Source organism: Malurus melanocephalus, unplaced genomic scaffold (genome assembly GCF_030028575.1).
Source record: "Malurus melanocephalus ecotype Western Australia unplaced genomic scaffold, MMel_1.1 scaffold_402, whole genome shotgun sequence".
Lineage (NCBI taxonomy): Eukaryota > Metazoa > Chordata > Aves > Passeriformes > Maluridae > Malurus > Malurus melanocephalus.
In genome coordinates this window covers 486,717-502,055 of record NW_026623634.1, presented here as the reverse complement: position 1 = coordinate 502,055, position 15,339 = coordinate 486,717, and the positions used below count along the sequence as shown (strand labels likewise).

The 15,339-nt window shown below is 49.1% G+C and overlaps 1 protein-coding gene across 1 annotated transcript; it reads right to left on the bottom strand.

Moving 5' to 3' along the window:
- Window positions 1-3,327: 3,327 nt before the first annotated feature.
- DSTN (destrin, actin depolymerizing factor) lies at window positions 3,328-14,923 on the bottom strand. Its single transcript, XM_057379325.1, has 4 exons — window positions 14,815-14,923; window positions 6,090-6,397; window positions 5,792-5,868; window positions 3,328-4,686 (listed from the first exon to the last, which is right to left on the bottom strand). Exons 1-4 carry the CDS (start codon window positions 14,815-14,817, stop codon window positions 4,577-4,579), a joined length of 498 nt encoding a protein of 165 aa, XP_057235308.1. The 5' UTR covers window positions 14,818-14,923; the 3' UTR covers window positions 3,328-4,576.
- Between the last annotated feature and the right edge of the window lie 416 nt (window positions 14,924-15,339).

Genomic DNA, 15,339 nt, shown 5'->3' with positions numbered 1-15,339 from the left:
AGGGCTGGGTTCCCTGTGTGGAGGTTGGCAGAGGGATTGTCACTTTTGTCATGGCAGTAGGGCCATGGTGGGGACAGGGACCACTCCTGCTAGCTTCAAACCTTGGTGCCCCCTGTAATCTGTCCCTGTGGGTGCTGAGTGGTGGTGGTTCTTGGTCAGTGTCAGACTCCAGCCCTCTGCTCTCTCTTTCTTGTGGCTTTCCTTTTTATTTTTTTGGGGTTTTTTTGTTTTTTTTTAATTGTTCTTTTATTGTTCTTCCTTTTTTTTCCTTTCTGTTTTATTTTCAAGCTGGTTTCTTGGGAAACACGTGACAGCTTGGTGCCTGTCTCCCCACAATAAAGCTGCTGAGCCCAGTGCTGACCTCAGCAGGATTTGAGAGGGGAGGAAAAGGCCCCTCGGTCCCTCCAGCATATGCAAAGAGCCAAGGCCAGGAAGGAGAAGGGACAGACCCGCTTCCATCTTGTTCTTGTGTGTGATCAACCCCTGCATTGCACGCCACAGACTCCACAGTACTGGGACATCCTGTCCCTCCCTCAGCACTTTTAGGGTCATGGTGAAGGAGGGTGGTGAGGACTGTGTGTGACTCCTCTTTGACCAGGGAAGGAAAAGGGCACCCCATTTGTGTGTGTCCCCTCCCAGCACAGGTGGCAGATGGAGCTGGTGTCCCCATCCTAGAGGGACAAACKCAGCAGCCCTTTGCCCCACAGCCAGGAGGAACCTGTGCTTTATCTGCTTGGACTTTGTGGCACATGTGGAGGAACGCACAGATCAAGGGCCACCTCGGCCTGTCAGCATTGGCACTTACCCCACAGCAGCACTCCTGACGTTGGACTGAAGCTCCCCAAAAGTGAAGGAATGCCTGTGCTTTATGAGCATTGCACAACCCCCACCCAACCCACAGGCTGGAGGGAGCTGAGTGTGTCAGGGTGACTGTCACCCACTGCAGCCACAGGGAGGAAGGGCTCCGCAACCGCAGGTGCCGAGAAGTGATGAAATGCCTTCGGTTTTGCAGCTTTTTTTGCTTTTGCAACAACTCTTTCCTTCATTGTGAGCGCCCCTGCACAGAGAGCACATACCCAGCCTGCCCACACGAGCAGAACAAAGACCTCATAAAAGCCAGGGCAGGGAGAGCAGGCGGTGTTCCAAGTGCACCATGGAGCAGGTTGGCTCCAGAGGGGCTCCAAAGGCTGTCCCWGAGCAGGTCCAGTGTCCCCACGGGGCACAGGATGCCCTCCTGGCACACAGCACCCAGCTAGCTCTTTTAGCATGAGAAACTGTTCTTGTGAAAAAAGAAACAACCCTTTAGGGAAACACATTTAGCTGATTTTTTTACACCTGGAGTGGTATTGTTGCCATTGTTTAATTCCTTTTGTCCAGGAGAGCCACCCAGGCTTGGTGCTCCTCAGCCCACAGCAGGGATGATCAGCAGCCCAGCACTGCAGGCAGCTGCCTCCACTGACAAAAATCAGGAAGTTGCTCAGCTGAAGTGACTTGGAAGAGRAGCACTGGATCCTTCTGCTGATTCAGCCGTGCCTGGGCTTATCAAGGCACAGTTTAAGACACTCAATTTAACACTTGATTGTAAATCACATTTACACTGCCTGCTCTTTACACTTAGGCCTGAATTATCAGTCTCCATTTCCTGTTACCATCTTCTCCCAAGCCCAATGGACAAAAACGGCTTTTGGGCAACCACTGCCTGCGTGTGGACTTCAAAAAGTTCATAGCAGCTCTGCTCTTGCTGCACTACCTGGGCAAGTCCTGCTGAGCTGGTGTAACTGAGCTGCCTCCCTCACCTGAACCAATTCACCWTTTTTCTTCATGTACCTGTTATAGAGTGATTTCTCCCACCAGGAAACAGCCAAGCTACAAGAAGCGTTTATCATGTTGTCTCTCCCTGCTTGTCCTGCCTTTTCAGGTCTGCGTGATTCGGGAGAAAACTTCGAAACAGTCACTAGAGTTTCATCCTYTCTAAAAGCAGAAGGACGAACAAGCTTGAGAGGGGAAGTTGGGCCAGCAAACCCCACAATGGGGACCAGCCCACAGCACTGCAGYTCTGAAGATTTACTGTTAGCTGTGGAGCACAAAGATCAATAAACTCTGGGATTTTTGTGAGGGTCCTAAAAGCAGCCAGACTGCCCAATGGGCTGAAGCTGCTGTACCACACCCAGCCAAGGCCTAAAGTGTCACCTCTTATCACTCAGAGTTCCAGGACTCAGGAACTTTGAACCCAAGTCCCTGATCCAAGGGCTTTCACATCGTGGGAAGTGCTCTCCTACCTTACAGGTCTGATAACGCTCCTCTTTCGCAGTGTCTCCTGAACCACTTTCTGACCAAGGAAGGAAATTCCAGAGAGAAGTGACCACGGCAYCACCTGGCCTAGATCAAGATGCCTGTGGCCTGGAGGCACCAGCTATCAGCTGGATCTGGGCTAGGAGTTGCCTGTTTGTCAGGCAGCACCACTCCCAGGGTGTCACACTGGTTTCCTTATCTGCACCTGGACTTTGGACAGAGATCAGAACTRCAGCCACCTGGGCAAGGAGGAGCTGTTTTGAGGATCTTTACCCACTGGGGCGAGCCCCCAGCTGAGTGAAAGCCAGGCTAAAAGCCTCAGCAGGAACCAGGCGGGTTTGCTTCGCTCAGAATCAGGAAGCTTCACTCCATTGGATCCCTTTGCATCAGAAATCCTTGTGCTCCCAGCCCTGTGACCCGCGTGGGTGCCAAGCTGGAGCAGTCGCTCAATGCYTGTGTTTAATGAAAGGTTTTGACCACGCAGCCAGGCCAGAGAGGGCACATGCTGAGTTAGGTAATGGCCCATTATTACCCTGGCCCCCACACACAGCAGCACAGYGCTGGCACCGCTCTGCCAGGAGCCGCGGGGACACTGCAGCTCTGTCCCCGCACAGCTGGGARCAGCTCGGGGAGGAAGGGCCATCCTGGGGCTGCCTGGGCTCYGTGGGGCTGCCCAGAGAAAGCACCCTCAGTCCTCACAGGGAAAGCAGTGCAGCACAACCAACACGTGGCCAGGCTCCTGCTGCTCACACTGCAAACGGGGAGATGGATCCCAGCACAGCTCAGCACAGAGTGGGTGCAGTTTGGGAGCTGAGCCTGCAGCAGGTGGGGTGAGGCCCAGGAGGGGAGCACACTGCAAACACAGACCTGCTTTCCCCCCAGATCCAGCTCCACCTTCCAGCCTGCTTCCCCCTGTCGCTGCTCCCGAGAGCTGCAGAAGGCACAGTGGTTCCCTAAGTGGTTACCCAGATCCAGCAGTGCCAGCCCCGCTGCAGGAGCGCTGATCCGGAGGCTGCAGAGGAATCAGTCACTGACCCAGGGGAGGGAAAGCCCATTTATTTAGGCTGTTCAAATTTGGCACGCACAGAACATATCACAGTAATGCACTGGAGGCTAAGGGTTTTGGTTTTTTTTTTTTCTTTTTCTCTACAGACATACAAGAAAACTCTATGCAACTCCCATGTACACATTACACAAAGGAAACAGCTTTAATCAACCACTGATGAAACATGGAAGCTTTTAAGATCTCTGTAGCTGGCACAGGAATGTTCTCTACCCCCCATACAAAAGGCATTTCAGGTCAAACTTTCTAGTAGGTGATATTTCCATGCATTTCTACAGAATTAAAGAAGCTAACAGACAAAAAGCCCAGATCAAGCCGTATTAGTCAGGCTGATGGGTTCTACTAAGTTAAATCAATAGTAATTATGGACAAATGGACCAAGTGACCAAAGACTGGGGCTGAAAATACCATTTTTCAAGTTGTGGTTCCTTTTCACTTTACTACCCATAACTGGAAAGCTCTGATATAAGAACCTGCACTTATAAAAGCCTCAGAAGCATCTGATCCACTAGTAAGTGTCTATTAGAGAWAGGTAGTTCTAAATTAAACTATGTCAACAGAAAAAGCAATTTCTATAGAATCACTCAGGAGGAAAGAGACCTCAAGACACTTCATAACAAGAAAATTGAACCTACAGAACAAGTGAACCTTTAAATATTATTACTGCACCGTGAGATTACAAGAGAGTGGATTAGGACTATTTCTCCAAGAAAAGTGTCTGCTTTATGTCTAGCTTCATAATTAGGCTTTTTTAGTACAGCTCTGCAACTGCAAGCACTAAGAATTTAACCCAGTTTTGGTGCTAACAGGTTGCTTTAGCTGAAGTTTAACCACRGGATTTAAGTTTCGTCTTAAATGGTTTCAGGGGAAAAGTTTCTGAATTTCACTTGTYACTACTCAGAAAAGCAAGAACAGAGACCAGATCGTTCTCACCTCTCCACCTATCATGATATGCTGCTCAAATTTTTGGAAACCTTTAGTGTTAATCCATTGGGGACAGTACTGGGCTGGACAACCAATGCAAATATTAATACACCAAGATAAATCCTTAATTTGATTTATTTAGGGTCATTTGTACATACGAGCTACATCTCCAAAATCTACTTTATTCTACAAGACAGCTTCCCTACTGTTAGTGAAACCCTTGCCTAGAATGTTTGCTTTATATAACTGATCTATTAAAACATGGAATGCTTGTAGAGTTGTGGCACTGTATGACATCTACACGGGACTTCCTTCAAAAGCTACGACTAGGGAGCCTCCTAGCTTCTCAGCAATGCAAGCTCGGTTCAGGTCCTCTGGCCCATTTGCTTGGCATTCATGCTTTATGCCTAAAAAAAGAGGCAAAACACTCAATAATGCAATATTTCCACATGCTGGTAATCAATCAAAGAAACATACCTGGTAGTAATATTAGAAGCAGCAATCCAATCACTCAAGCAGACAAGTCCTGCCTTAGCTTAGGGGATTTGATGGTTTTTCCCTGACTTGTCCCAGGAGACATCTGGCTGCACACCAAATGTCACTGTAGGGACATGTAGGGAGAGATCTGTCACTAGCTCAGTGCTCAGACTGCTGGCCTTTCATGGCAGGCTCCTAGAGTGAATCCCTCATTTCTTGTGCTGCCCTGGATACAGCAGGGGAGGGAGCTCCAGGCAAGCACACGGAGAGRGCTCACTCAGCTCCCGCTGGCTCTGCAGAGGTGGCTGAAAGCATCACACTGGGAACCTGAGAGGCAGAGACTCAGCTGGGCTAAGCAACCAACAGTGCTTTCTTTTCCTTTTTAAGGATGGGGAGGCCAACCCCTATCTGCCTTATATGGTGAAAAGCAGAATTTCCTCAGGACTTTTTTTTTTTCCTCAACTTCCTCGTGTGCAGCACACAACAGTCTCCCATGGCAGTTCCAATCCCTGGGGAAGCCATCCTATGAAGGCTGGCAGTGCTGCACAATGATCCTGTCAGTCCTGCACAGAGCAAGATTTTGGCCCAGAGMAGCATGTGGAGCTGAAGAGTGCTACCTGGCCATTAGCCAGACTGACTTACTACAGCACAGTAAATTTATGAGACTGTGCATTTTACCAGACACAGGGATGAAAGTGCTCTGCCCCTGAGGCAGCTCTGCACAAAATCCTGCTTTGTGTTATGAATCTAATGGTTTCTAGCCTATATGGTGCAGATGCGCTGCTCCATATGGTACATCACACATTGCAAAACCTGCTCTTATCCTGAGCACTGTTCTAGAGCCTCTAAAATTTCAGCAGATAATGTAAATTTGAGCCARAGCTCATTTTAGCTCTGTCACATGACACTTCACTTCTCACTAGTATCTCAAAAAAACAGTAACAACAGAACAACCCCCAAAGCCTGAACTAATTAAACCTCGCTGCTTGTAAGCAGGGACACAGCAGAGTTAGGAGCATTAGTTGTATTACGTACCTTGAAACTTCTTTTTGATTGCATCCTTGGAGCTTGCGTAGATCATCTTACTTTTGAGAGGTGCTTGTTCTGGTGCCCTAGTGGGAGACACCAAAGAAAGTGAAATCAGTGACACCGATTAACCAGCCCAGACAGAAGCAGCATCCTACCCACCACAGACATGTGGAACATCTCATGGCTCAGAATATAAGCATCAGGCTGCCCAGCTCACTTTAATCCTGCCATTTTCCAGCCAGAGACCTCACCTGCAGTCCCTGGACTACATGTTAGGAATGAGAGAGTTGGGAGGGWGGCTTACCACAAGAAAAACATCAGCTCTTCTTTTTTGGATTCCTTGGTCTCAAAGCTTGCATCATACAAGGCATAGCGGCAATCCTTCTCAGGAAGCATCTGCACAAAGTGCTTGAAAGGGTCAGTGACTGTCACTCCGACATCTCCCACCAGAATCTCTTTGCCTTCCTCCACAATAATGCACTTTTTGTCTGGACTGAGGCAGAAGATGACGGCCTTCTTCCTCTTCTTGATTTCCTCCGGTGTGGAGCACTTCCGCACTTTCATGTCGTAGAAGATACGGCACACCTCATCGGCCACTTGTACTCCGGAGGCCTGCAAAGACCACAGCAAACACCTTCAGGCTTTCCACCCCAAATTTTCCCAGCTGCATTACGGCACTGCCCTCGTTAAACCCGAGGGTAGAAGACAACAGAYTCTTGCAACAGTCACCTGTGGCCAGACAGTCTCATCAGAAARGGCTGCAGACCCTCTTTGCCAAAGCCAAGTAAAGAATGCAGAGATTTGCTGCWGCCCACAGCCAACTGCCAAACCAAAAACTATTCCAAAGAAGGCACAATCCTGCTTAGGCCAGATCATTGTTCTGGGTGAGTTTTACAGGCATGGCAACCCCTTGTTCTCTGAGATTCAGTTGTGGCAGATCCTTTGGCATTACAGCAGCTTAATTTTCTTCCCCGTTTCAGGCTGGCTGGACAAGCCCACAAGGAWCTTCTGTTCAAAGTTTCCCAGCCATTTCCAGCATGCTTGCTAGCAGCTTTAGGAACCAGCAGAGGTAAAACTGGCCAAATTCCATACTTGTCACATGGACTTAGTTTAGAGATCAAGGGCGATGTAGTGGGGTCTGGGATTGCAGTGGCAGTTTTTAGCTGAACAAACCAACTTCAAGAAGTTGCTCTAAATTATTGCAAACAGAGAGCTGGCAAATCTTAACAGTTACTAAATCTCTATTTCTCAGCATCTACTCCAGCAGTTTTTAAAGCAAGCTCAATCCTTCTCAACTCTTCCTCCCCCTTGGAGTCTGATGGGAAATTGTAGTGAGTGRTATCATATTCCCCTGTGTAAGCTGGAACAGGAGGTGCACATGCAGCATTATCAATCTGATGTTAAAGGCAGATGCACAGAATAAAAAGGACAAGATCTAGCAAGGATGACAAAAGCTGAACTGCATTTTCAGTCTGATGCTTTTCTGGGAATGAGACAGAAAAAAAAAGAGCGGCATGTAGAAGCATTTACATCTGAGTTTTGTTSTCAGAGTGCACCAAGTCAGAGAGTTTAAAAGCAGCTGTGCAAGAGTGAATACTGCAAAYGTGGGAAGGCAGCAGGCACTGCTGGAAGGACATCATGGCCACAGCAGTAGAGACCAAATTGAAGCCTGTCCAATACTCAACAACTCTATCTGTTCAAAATGCTACACACAGGATAAACAATGAGATTCCTTTAGAATCCGGCTTCCTCCCTCACTGTTTTTTTGTCTCCCAAATTCAAATGACATTACTCATAGTCATCTATCAGAAGGAAAACTGCCTTCCTCCCTCTGTGTAAACCAGCACACGTCACAGCTACGAGAACAGTCAGCAGTACCAACAGTCAGGTACAGCAGCAGGTGAGATACACAACTGAAAAAGGCTAAAGGTTGCACCTCTCTTTTTTTTTTAACCTATCTTCAACCACACACTGTGAGCTCAAGCGATTCATTTTGCATCTTTAAGAAACCACAGAGTTCAGCTGTAAAACCAGGGAGATCAGAGGTGCAAGGGAACTGCTCAGTGCTCAGGCTGTCCTCCAGAGATGGCTGTCCTCACACACCTACTTAATGTGTGAGGTTTTTTTTAAACCTTGACCAATGCCTACCATGAAGGACCTCAGATGAGCCCAAATTCTGCTCTTTCTACAAACATSTCTCCTTCTGTAACTCTGAGTGGCACTGCTAACCCAGTGAGGAGAGATGGCTCAGCTGGCAGAATCTATTACCATGGAGTTTCTTATCTAGAGCTCCCAAGTGCTGCTCCTGGAAAACCAGGGCAATCTCATACATCAGCAATCTGAGAAAGAAGCTTTTCTTTAGGATGGAGAACAGTGCTCTTTCGGGGTTTGCCTAAATACAAGGGGACCTCCCTCAAGATTCACAATGCATTGTCAGCCCATACAGGGTGATCTATGACGAATTGCTTGCACTTAGTTTGGGCAGGAGAACAGCAATTCAGCCACTGTRCCTCAGCTGTGTGGCAGGCAGCCATCCTTCTGCATATCACCAATCAGGTGAGGAAAGYACATGGAGAAAGCYTATTTCAGGATAAATTTGAGCAACAGTGCAAACATGGACTCAAAGTGACTCACTCCTGTGTCACCTCCACTGTACAGGGACACTGCACTTTGTCAGAGTGTAACTCAGAGCTAATGAGGAATAAAGGTCTTTCTCCTCCTGTCYCTGTGTTTCGTGTGGGCAAGAGCCTCTTTGAGGAAGACTCTAAATTAACCTAATAAAGTTAACCTAATAAAGCAACCAGTGCATCAACTACAGCTATTGTGTCATTCACTAAGGACAAATCCACGATGAATTCCGGACAACCCTTTTACTCCCTAAGGTGTACTTTCTAACTAATGGTACCTTAGTACCTGACAATGGGCGGTAAGACTCAGGTTTTAGTCATAAACACCGTCAAGATTCTTGGAAAATGCACAGAAAGATGAATTGGCATAGGAATGAGAACATTAATCATGGAAAAGCAGTTCATGTCACCCTCTACCTTTGTCARTTCTTGAGCTTTACTCCAACACTACAACAAATAACTCCCCTGCACCAGGTCATGTTAATGTTGAAAGCACAGGTTAATGCTCAGCTTGGAACSAGAAGCAGCAGCAACAGAACTGCAGGATGATGCAAACTGTGCAGTCAAGTGCATTTGCYTGTGCTACTACACAGCCAGAAACATGTCTCCAAGTCAGGAGACAAGCTGTTTCTTTAAAAARAAACTGAGCACTGCTGGCAAGTCAGTTCAGATTCCAAAAATGTTGAAAGTATTTAGTCTGGAAACTCAAAATTCACTGTTGAACTTCAGCTGATAACTGRGACTGACCAGAAGCCGAAGGGACAATGGTGAGAACTGGATTTTTTAGGTTTTCAAAGCAAAAGGCTGTTAGTAGCTGGTGCTACTCTTCTCACAGCTGCTGTACAACCCCTGGATTCATCAGCCAGGCTGACATTAGCAGCCATTGTGTTGCCAGGGACAATGCAGATTTGTTCCATCTGAGAACATCCTATAGCTGTATTACAGTATGGGTTGAAGTGAACCAGTGCCACAAACCAATTCTCTCCCAAAAGAGGATCTGCTGTTTTAACTGCAGAGCTCCCTCTTCAACTCTGGGCCTGTACCAGCCACAAAYGGCTTCACAAACATACTTAAAAAGGAAAAAATTCAAATCCCAGGCAGCTTTTGTTGTAAGGTAGTTGCAACCACTCTGTGTAAAACAGCAACAGGATGACTGCTAAGAGCACTGGAACACGGAGAAATGCCAGACTCTAAAAACATATCCTCAATTGACATTTTAACCTCATCTCTGCTGCACTGTCCAGGAGAARAGCTGGTGAGAAGCCTCCACCCTCCCAGTAATGACAGAGTAAACATTTGTTAGTCCAGATTTTCCCTCTTTGGCCAGATATGGCTGTGCTCAGAGGATTCAATACAGCACAATGGTTATTATTTTGTGCATTGTGGCTTGAACGCTGTAGAGCTCCAGCAGGCAGCCTGGTCCTGCTCTTTTTCCARGATGGAAGCAGTTATCCAGCTCTGGACTGGCACATGGGGGCYGGTTCAGTGAGCAGCACATACTGCAGGCACTTGTGGGATCCACAACCATCAACCAGCTGGTGACATTCCATTGTAGGGGACAGACCCTCAACTGCAACAAGGCAGCAGCAAGCAGGCAAGCCACCAAATTCCCAGATGGGAAAATGATGCCAAGACAGCACATTCAGGGAGACATTCAGGAAAGAAGGGACAGAGTGAGCTTCTCTGAGGGAATCAGCAAAACTGAGTTGTCCCCCAGCACCTCCACCCAACTGCTGCAGACAGCCCATGTTGGGGACTGAGCTCCTCACACATTATCCCAAGGCCCTCATGGCAGAATCCCCACTGGACGCTCCCACAGCCTGCTGCAGGCACCTGARGCAGTGAGTGCATTCACTGCCTTGTCAGCAGCACTGCAGGAACACAGCGGCTCTTGTTCAGAATGCCTCCTTCTTGCCTGAAGTGCAAAGCTCTGCAGAAGTCTTGGGAGAGCACAATGCCCTCCCTCCACAGGGCAGCCCAAAGAGGGAGCCTTCTGTCCAGCAGGCTTCCAACTGCAGGAGCCAGACCCAGCTGCCTCCCCTAAGAGCTTCCAACATTTTGTCTCCATTACCAAGTACACGAACTGAAAYTTAGTCTAAACTGGGGAAGACTGAAGAATAATCTAAAGCTTTCTCAAGAAACTCCTCACATACAGAAAGCCATTTCAGGAGTGAGAGACATGCCAAACACCTGATAAACAGGATTTGTAGCAAGCCTGCACTAAAACACAACTTTGACACAACGAAACTTGACTTCTCTTTTGTTAGGAAGTGCTGTGAACTCCAGTATTTTCCTTGAATACCTAAAATATTTTATTAAAAAGAGTCTTTGTTTCCCTCAGCTAAGACGACCTTAAACTTATGACTTAAGTTTGTCTCAAGACAAKTTTGAAGGACTAGATTTGTTTTTAAGTCTAGATGATTTTAGTGTGTTGGTTTTCTCTCCTGTGATTAGAGCCCAGGAACTCTCCACAGTGGTGCCTGGGCAYGCATTATCTACAGAGACATTTCCAGACACAGCTCTTGACTTGTTTTGTCTGGGAACCACGCACATACATTGTGCACACCAGGACTAACTATCCACAGCTACTCAAGTGGAAACTTTTGCTTCTTGGAAAAGCATCATCAATTTTTCCAGAATTTGACACCAAGAATTTATTAAAGTATTCCTTATTTAATTGCAAGGGCAGATTTGAGAACACTGTGCTCCCATGTTTGCTGGTCACATTATTGGCATATATTTGATTATTAGTTTTTTCTTTCCCCCATGCCCGGTGTGCCATTCCTCCTATCTACCTCTGAAATTCCGTGCCACTGCCAGAGCTGCCTGTGGAGCCATGTGGCATTTCCTTCTGACTCACTCATGTGTCATAACACATCTYTGCAGCAAATACTTTTTCAATTAAACCTATTTCCACCCAGCTGGTCCAGGACAGAGTTCTGGACAGAGTTCAGAGTTCAGCTTCAGGGACAGAGCTGTCCCCTGCAYGGCCACACAATGGAATACCCTGGACCATCATCAGCAACCTGAAGGGAAAACTCAGCCAAGGCAGTTGTGGGAGCACTTCGCAGAAAGGGAGGGTCACAGCCTGGCTGGAAAAAACGTTTTGCCAAAGCAGGCCTCTGGAAAGGTGTCACCTAAGGCCAACAAGCCAACTGAAAATGTGGGTGATCAAACCCATTAAGATCTTAAATACTGTTTTGCTTTTAATCTGTTATTTGAGCACTCAAGAAAACACAGCTGGTATTAACATCTCCACTTTACTGAGCAGGAAAGGCAGCAATGCAAGGAGGAAATGCAARGACTGACTACTTTAACTTCACTCCAGAGACCATCAACAGTGTGGGAACACCAGAGACTTCAGGAGTCCAAAAAGGCCCAGATTCCCTGCCTACCTATAGCAAGACAAAAAGCCACCTCCATTTACTGAGGAGGCCCTGTGCTGAAGGACAAGGCTTCAACTCAGATCTGAAGCCTGACAGGAAACAGAATTAACAGCCTTTTACTGCTGTTGTGTAAGAGRCCATTATTTGCACACCATAAACCAGCAAGAACTACAGAGTCATCCCCATATACTTGTAGACAGATCTTGCCAGCTAGMCTCAAGTTTTTATTTTGCATTATTTCGTCTCTTTTGGCAGGGGGAAGGAATCAAAAYTCTACTCAGTTTTTATTTTTTTCCCCCTGACAATAAGAAAGGATATTGACAAGACAATGAGAGATGAGTAGGAAAGCAATTWTTTTTTTTAAAAAGAAGAAAAACTATACTTYGAATTCCTGAAGGTCATTTCCTCAGCTTTCAGCCAAAGAGGAAATTATCTCCTTTTCTGAGCCACCATGAAGTTCACTCCCGATTTAATTATCAAGGTAGGCAGAACAAGCAATACCCACAAAAGGCAATCCCAGCAACAGTGCTGAAAAACAGGAACTGCAGTGGCCAGTAGTAGCAGGGCAGAACTTGTGAGTAGCACCCATTCCTGTGCTGAAATGCAAGTTTCTAAGGTAATGCAGACGGAAGACAGTATAGAACAAGACTCTTGCAGAAAATCAGATCTTCTCAGAAACATACTGCAGCACAGGAATCAGCTATTATGACCCTAAATGCCTATAAGAATTTTCTTGTGGCCCTCCAGCAACCTAAAGTTTAAATGTCACCCACAAAACCAGGCACTGAAAGCCTGCTCTGGGCATTCCTAATACTTGTTAGTGAGGGGTCCTCCTCTCCTGTGGATATTGTTGTGAATGCTGAACAACCAGGTGAGGAAAAGGCTGGGAACAGCTTCACTAGTGAGTCCTGGCTGCATTCAAGCTCTCTCACATGGGATTGCTTAGGTCAGTCCTCGCACSCAGCAGGAGCCTCTTGATAGTGATTCTGACAAGGCGAGCAGGAACATGCCAGACACCCACAGCACCAATTGTCATGAGGCTGTTATCTTGTATATGAGGCATATGTACCTTGTAATTACACAGATCTGGGAATAGCACTGACTAACAACCAAGAAAAATAATTTGCACGGTCCTCCAAAGATCTTGGACTCGTTTAATCCAGCAGCAAAGAAACTGAACTTAGTGGCAAGACACAAAAGCTGAAAATCCAAGCTCTTTTGATACCAAAGGATGCCCTCCTGCTGGCACTACTGTACTTTGCCAGAAGGCCTCCACTCTGCCCAAAACCAAGTTAATTTGCAGCCTCTCAAAAAAGCCAACCTAAACCCTGTTGCAAAAAGGAGATTACTACAAGAAATAGTAGTTTTGAGYGACTTGGGAATTCCCTGGTTCCGAAGCAAGATGAAGCCTGACACACTGAGTAGTCACACTTAACTAGGTTTGCATACTGCAGAGGTGGTAGCTGGCTTGTTGAGACAAGCCTCTTTTAAACAAGAGCTGCAAGTCTCATCAGACTTTTTAGCAGCTTCGTCTGCAACTCTCATCATCTCTACTCCATGCTGCACACCAGCCATAGATGGTCCAGCTTGGGTGTTAAGAGAAAGCAGGGACATTAGTAGTACATCCTGCCTGCCAGCTCTATGGACTAAAAATTCATTTCCTGAATATACCACATGTTCAATAAAATATTGCTAAATACCATGAGAAGGCCTCAATACATAATACCTCCAATAAAGATAAATAACTCAGGCAAGTGTGTCAAAATAGTTAAGTGTGTGTTGCTGGACAAGTGCTTGTGCATGACTCAAGCAAAAACAGAATAGCAGCTAAAAATGCATGAGCTTATAATTGAAGCAAATTTGGCAACCTCTGTCTCCTGAGTTAAACAGGGATGCAAACAATGAGTATGGGCAAACAGAATAAGACACCACGAAGTCAAACACGCGTCTATTTTGCCCCATTTATGCGAGGAGAGCCCTGACATTTTTCTTATTTTTTGAAAGTCAGGAAACGCAAGCAAACAAGTCAGCGAGGATGCTCAACACTTTTTTTGTTTCTTTGATTCCAGCATTGTGTGGAGGAACAAAACAAAAAAACCTTCTAGTTCTTGCAGCAACTACCTTAAAATTTCAGCTTCCTCCAGCGGCCGCTGCGACACCCTGTTTTTTACAMCCCCCTCCGCCAGTTCCGCTTCCCCCTTTTGTCCGCCACCAGCGCTGCGAGCTCCGGCCGGGCCCGGCGGAGGGGGGCCCTGCCCGTGCCTGGGAGGGCCCGTGCCGGTCCCGGCTGCCCGCGGAGCCGCCGCGGGTTTCTAGGCCAGGCCCGAACCCCTCGGCCGTGGGAAGATGGCTCCCGCCGGGACCGAGGCGGCGGCCGCGCTTCCTCCCGAGCAGGGCAGCCCCCGGCTTCGGGGAAAGAGCGAGCTCCCCCCAACCCCACCCCGGTGCCTTTCTGCGAGGCTGCGACCCCCTCCCACGCAGCCCCTCGTGGCGAGGCGAGGCGAGGCGGCACCGCCTCCCCGACCCCTCCCGGCCGCGCCCTGCGGAGCGGGGACAGCCCCCCCCACGGCCTTTTCCCGCCGCACCCTCGCTSCTCACCGACCCCCCCTCCCCGGGCCGAATGGACGCGCCCGCCCCCAGCGCCTGTGTGCGACGCGGAGCGTACCATCAGCTCACGGCGGGGGGGACGAAAAGGAGGGAGGACAGTTCCATCGCTTCAAGGCGGGGTGGGAGTAACCTTCCGTCGCCTCATGGCGGGATGGGGGCGGGGGGGAAGGGAGGAGAACGGATCCGCCGCGTCAAGTTCAAAGGCGAACGGGAAGGACCGGGAGAAAGGGAAGGAGAAGGAAAAGGGGGCACGATAGTGCCAGGCACAGCGGCGCCGCCAGCCAGAGCGCCGGCCGGGATGCGGCGGGCGGTACCGCCGCCCCCCTCCCCCCTTTTTCCCCCCAGGGATGAAGGCGGAGGCGGGAGATGGAGAAGCCGAACGCCCCCCGCGGCGGCGCGCGGTCCCTACCATGGCGTCGGCGGGGCGCGGCGGGCGGGCGGGCGGCGGAGCGCGGTGCGGCGGCAGCGGCTCCCTCGGCTGTCTGGGCGCGGCGCGGGCTCCGGCGGCAGGAAGAGAAGCTGCGAGGGCGCGAGCCGGGCGGAAGCGCTGCCGACGTCACGGCCGCCGTGCCCGGAGGAGGAGGAAGCGGTTGCTATGGCGGGAGCACCGCGTGGCGACGCCCCAGCCCCGTGCGCACGCGCGGGCGAAATGAGCGGCCGCCATGCACGGCCCCACCCCAGACAAGTTAGCCAATCACAGGGAGGYGCCGGATGATTGACGCGCCGCCTAGCCAATGGCGCGCTCCCTCAGCCGRGTGGGCGGGGTTACCTGCTGTAAGGTGTGCCGGGTGGGGGCGGGGAAGATGCTGAGGGCAGAGCTGGGGGGCTCGGGGAGCGTGCGGGAAAGCGCGGGGGGCACCGGGAGGATTTGGGCTGCTGGAAGGGACTGGGGCGGGCTTGAGGGGATTGGGGAGCGGCCGAAGGGGCGGCAGTG

Bases quoted from the DNA above. Each gene is read 5' to 3' on its own strand.
- DSTN (XM_057379325.1), bottom strand. The intron at 4,687-5,791 runs GTACGTAATACA...CTCTTTTTTTAG, and splicing joins AATCAAAAAGAAGTTTCAAG to GCATAAAGCATGAATGCCAA.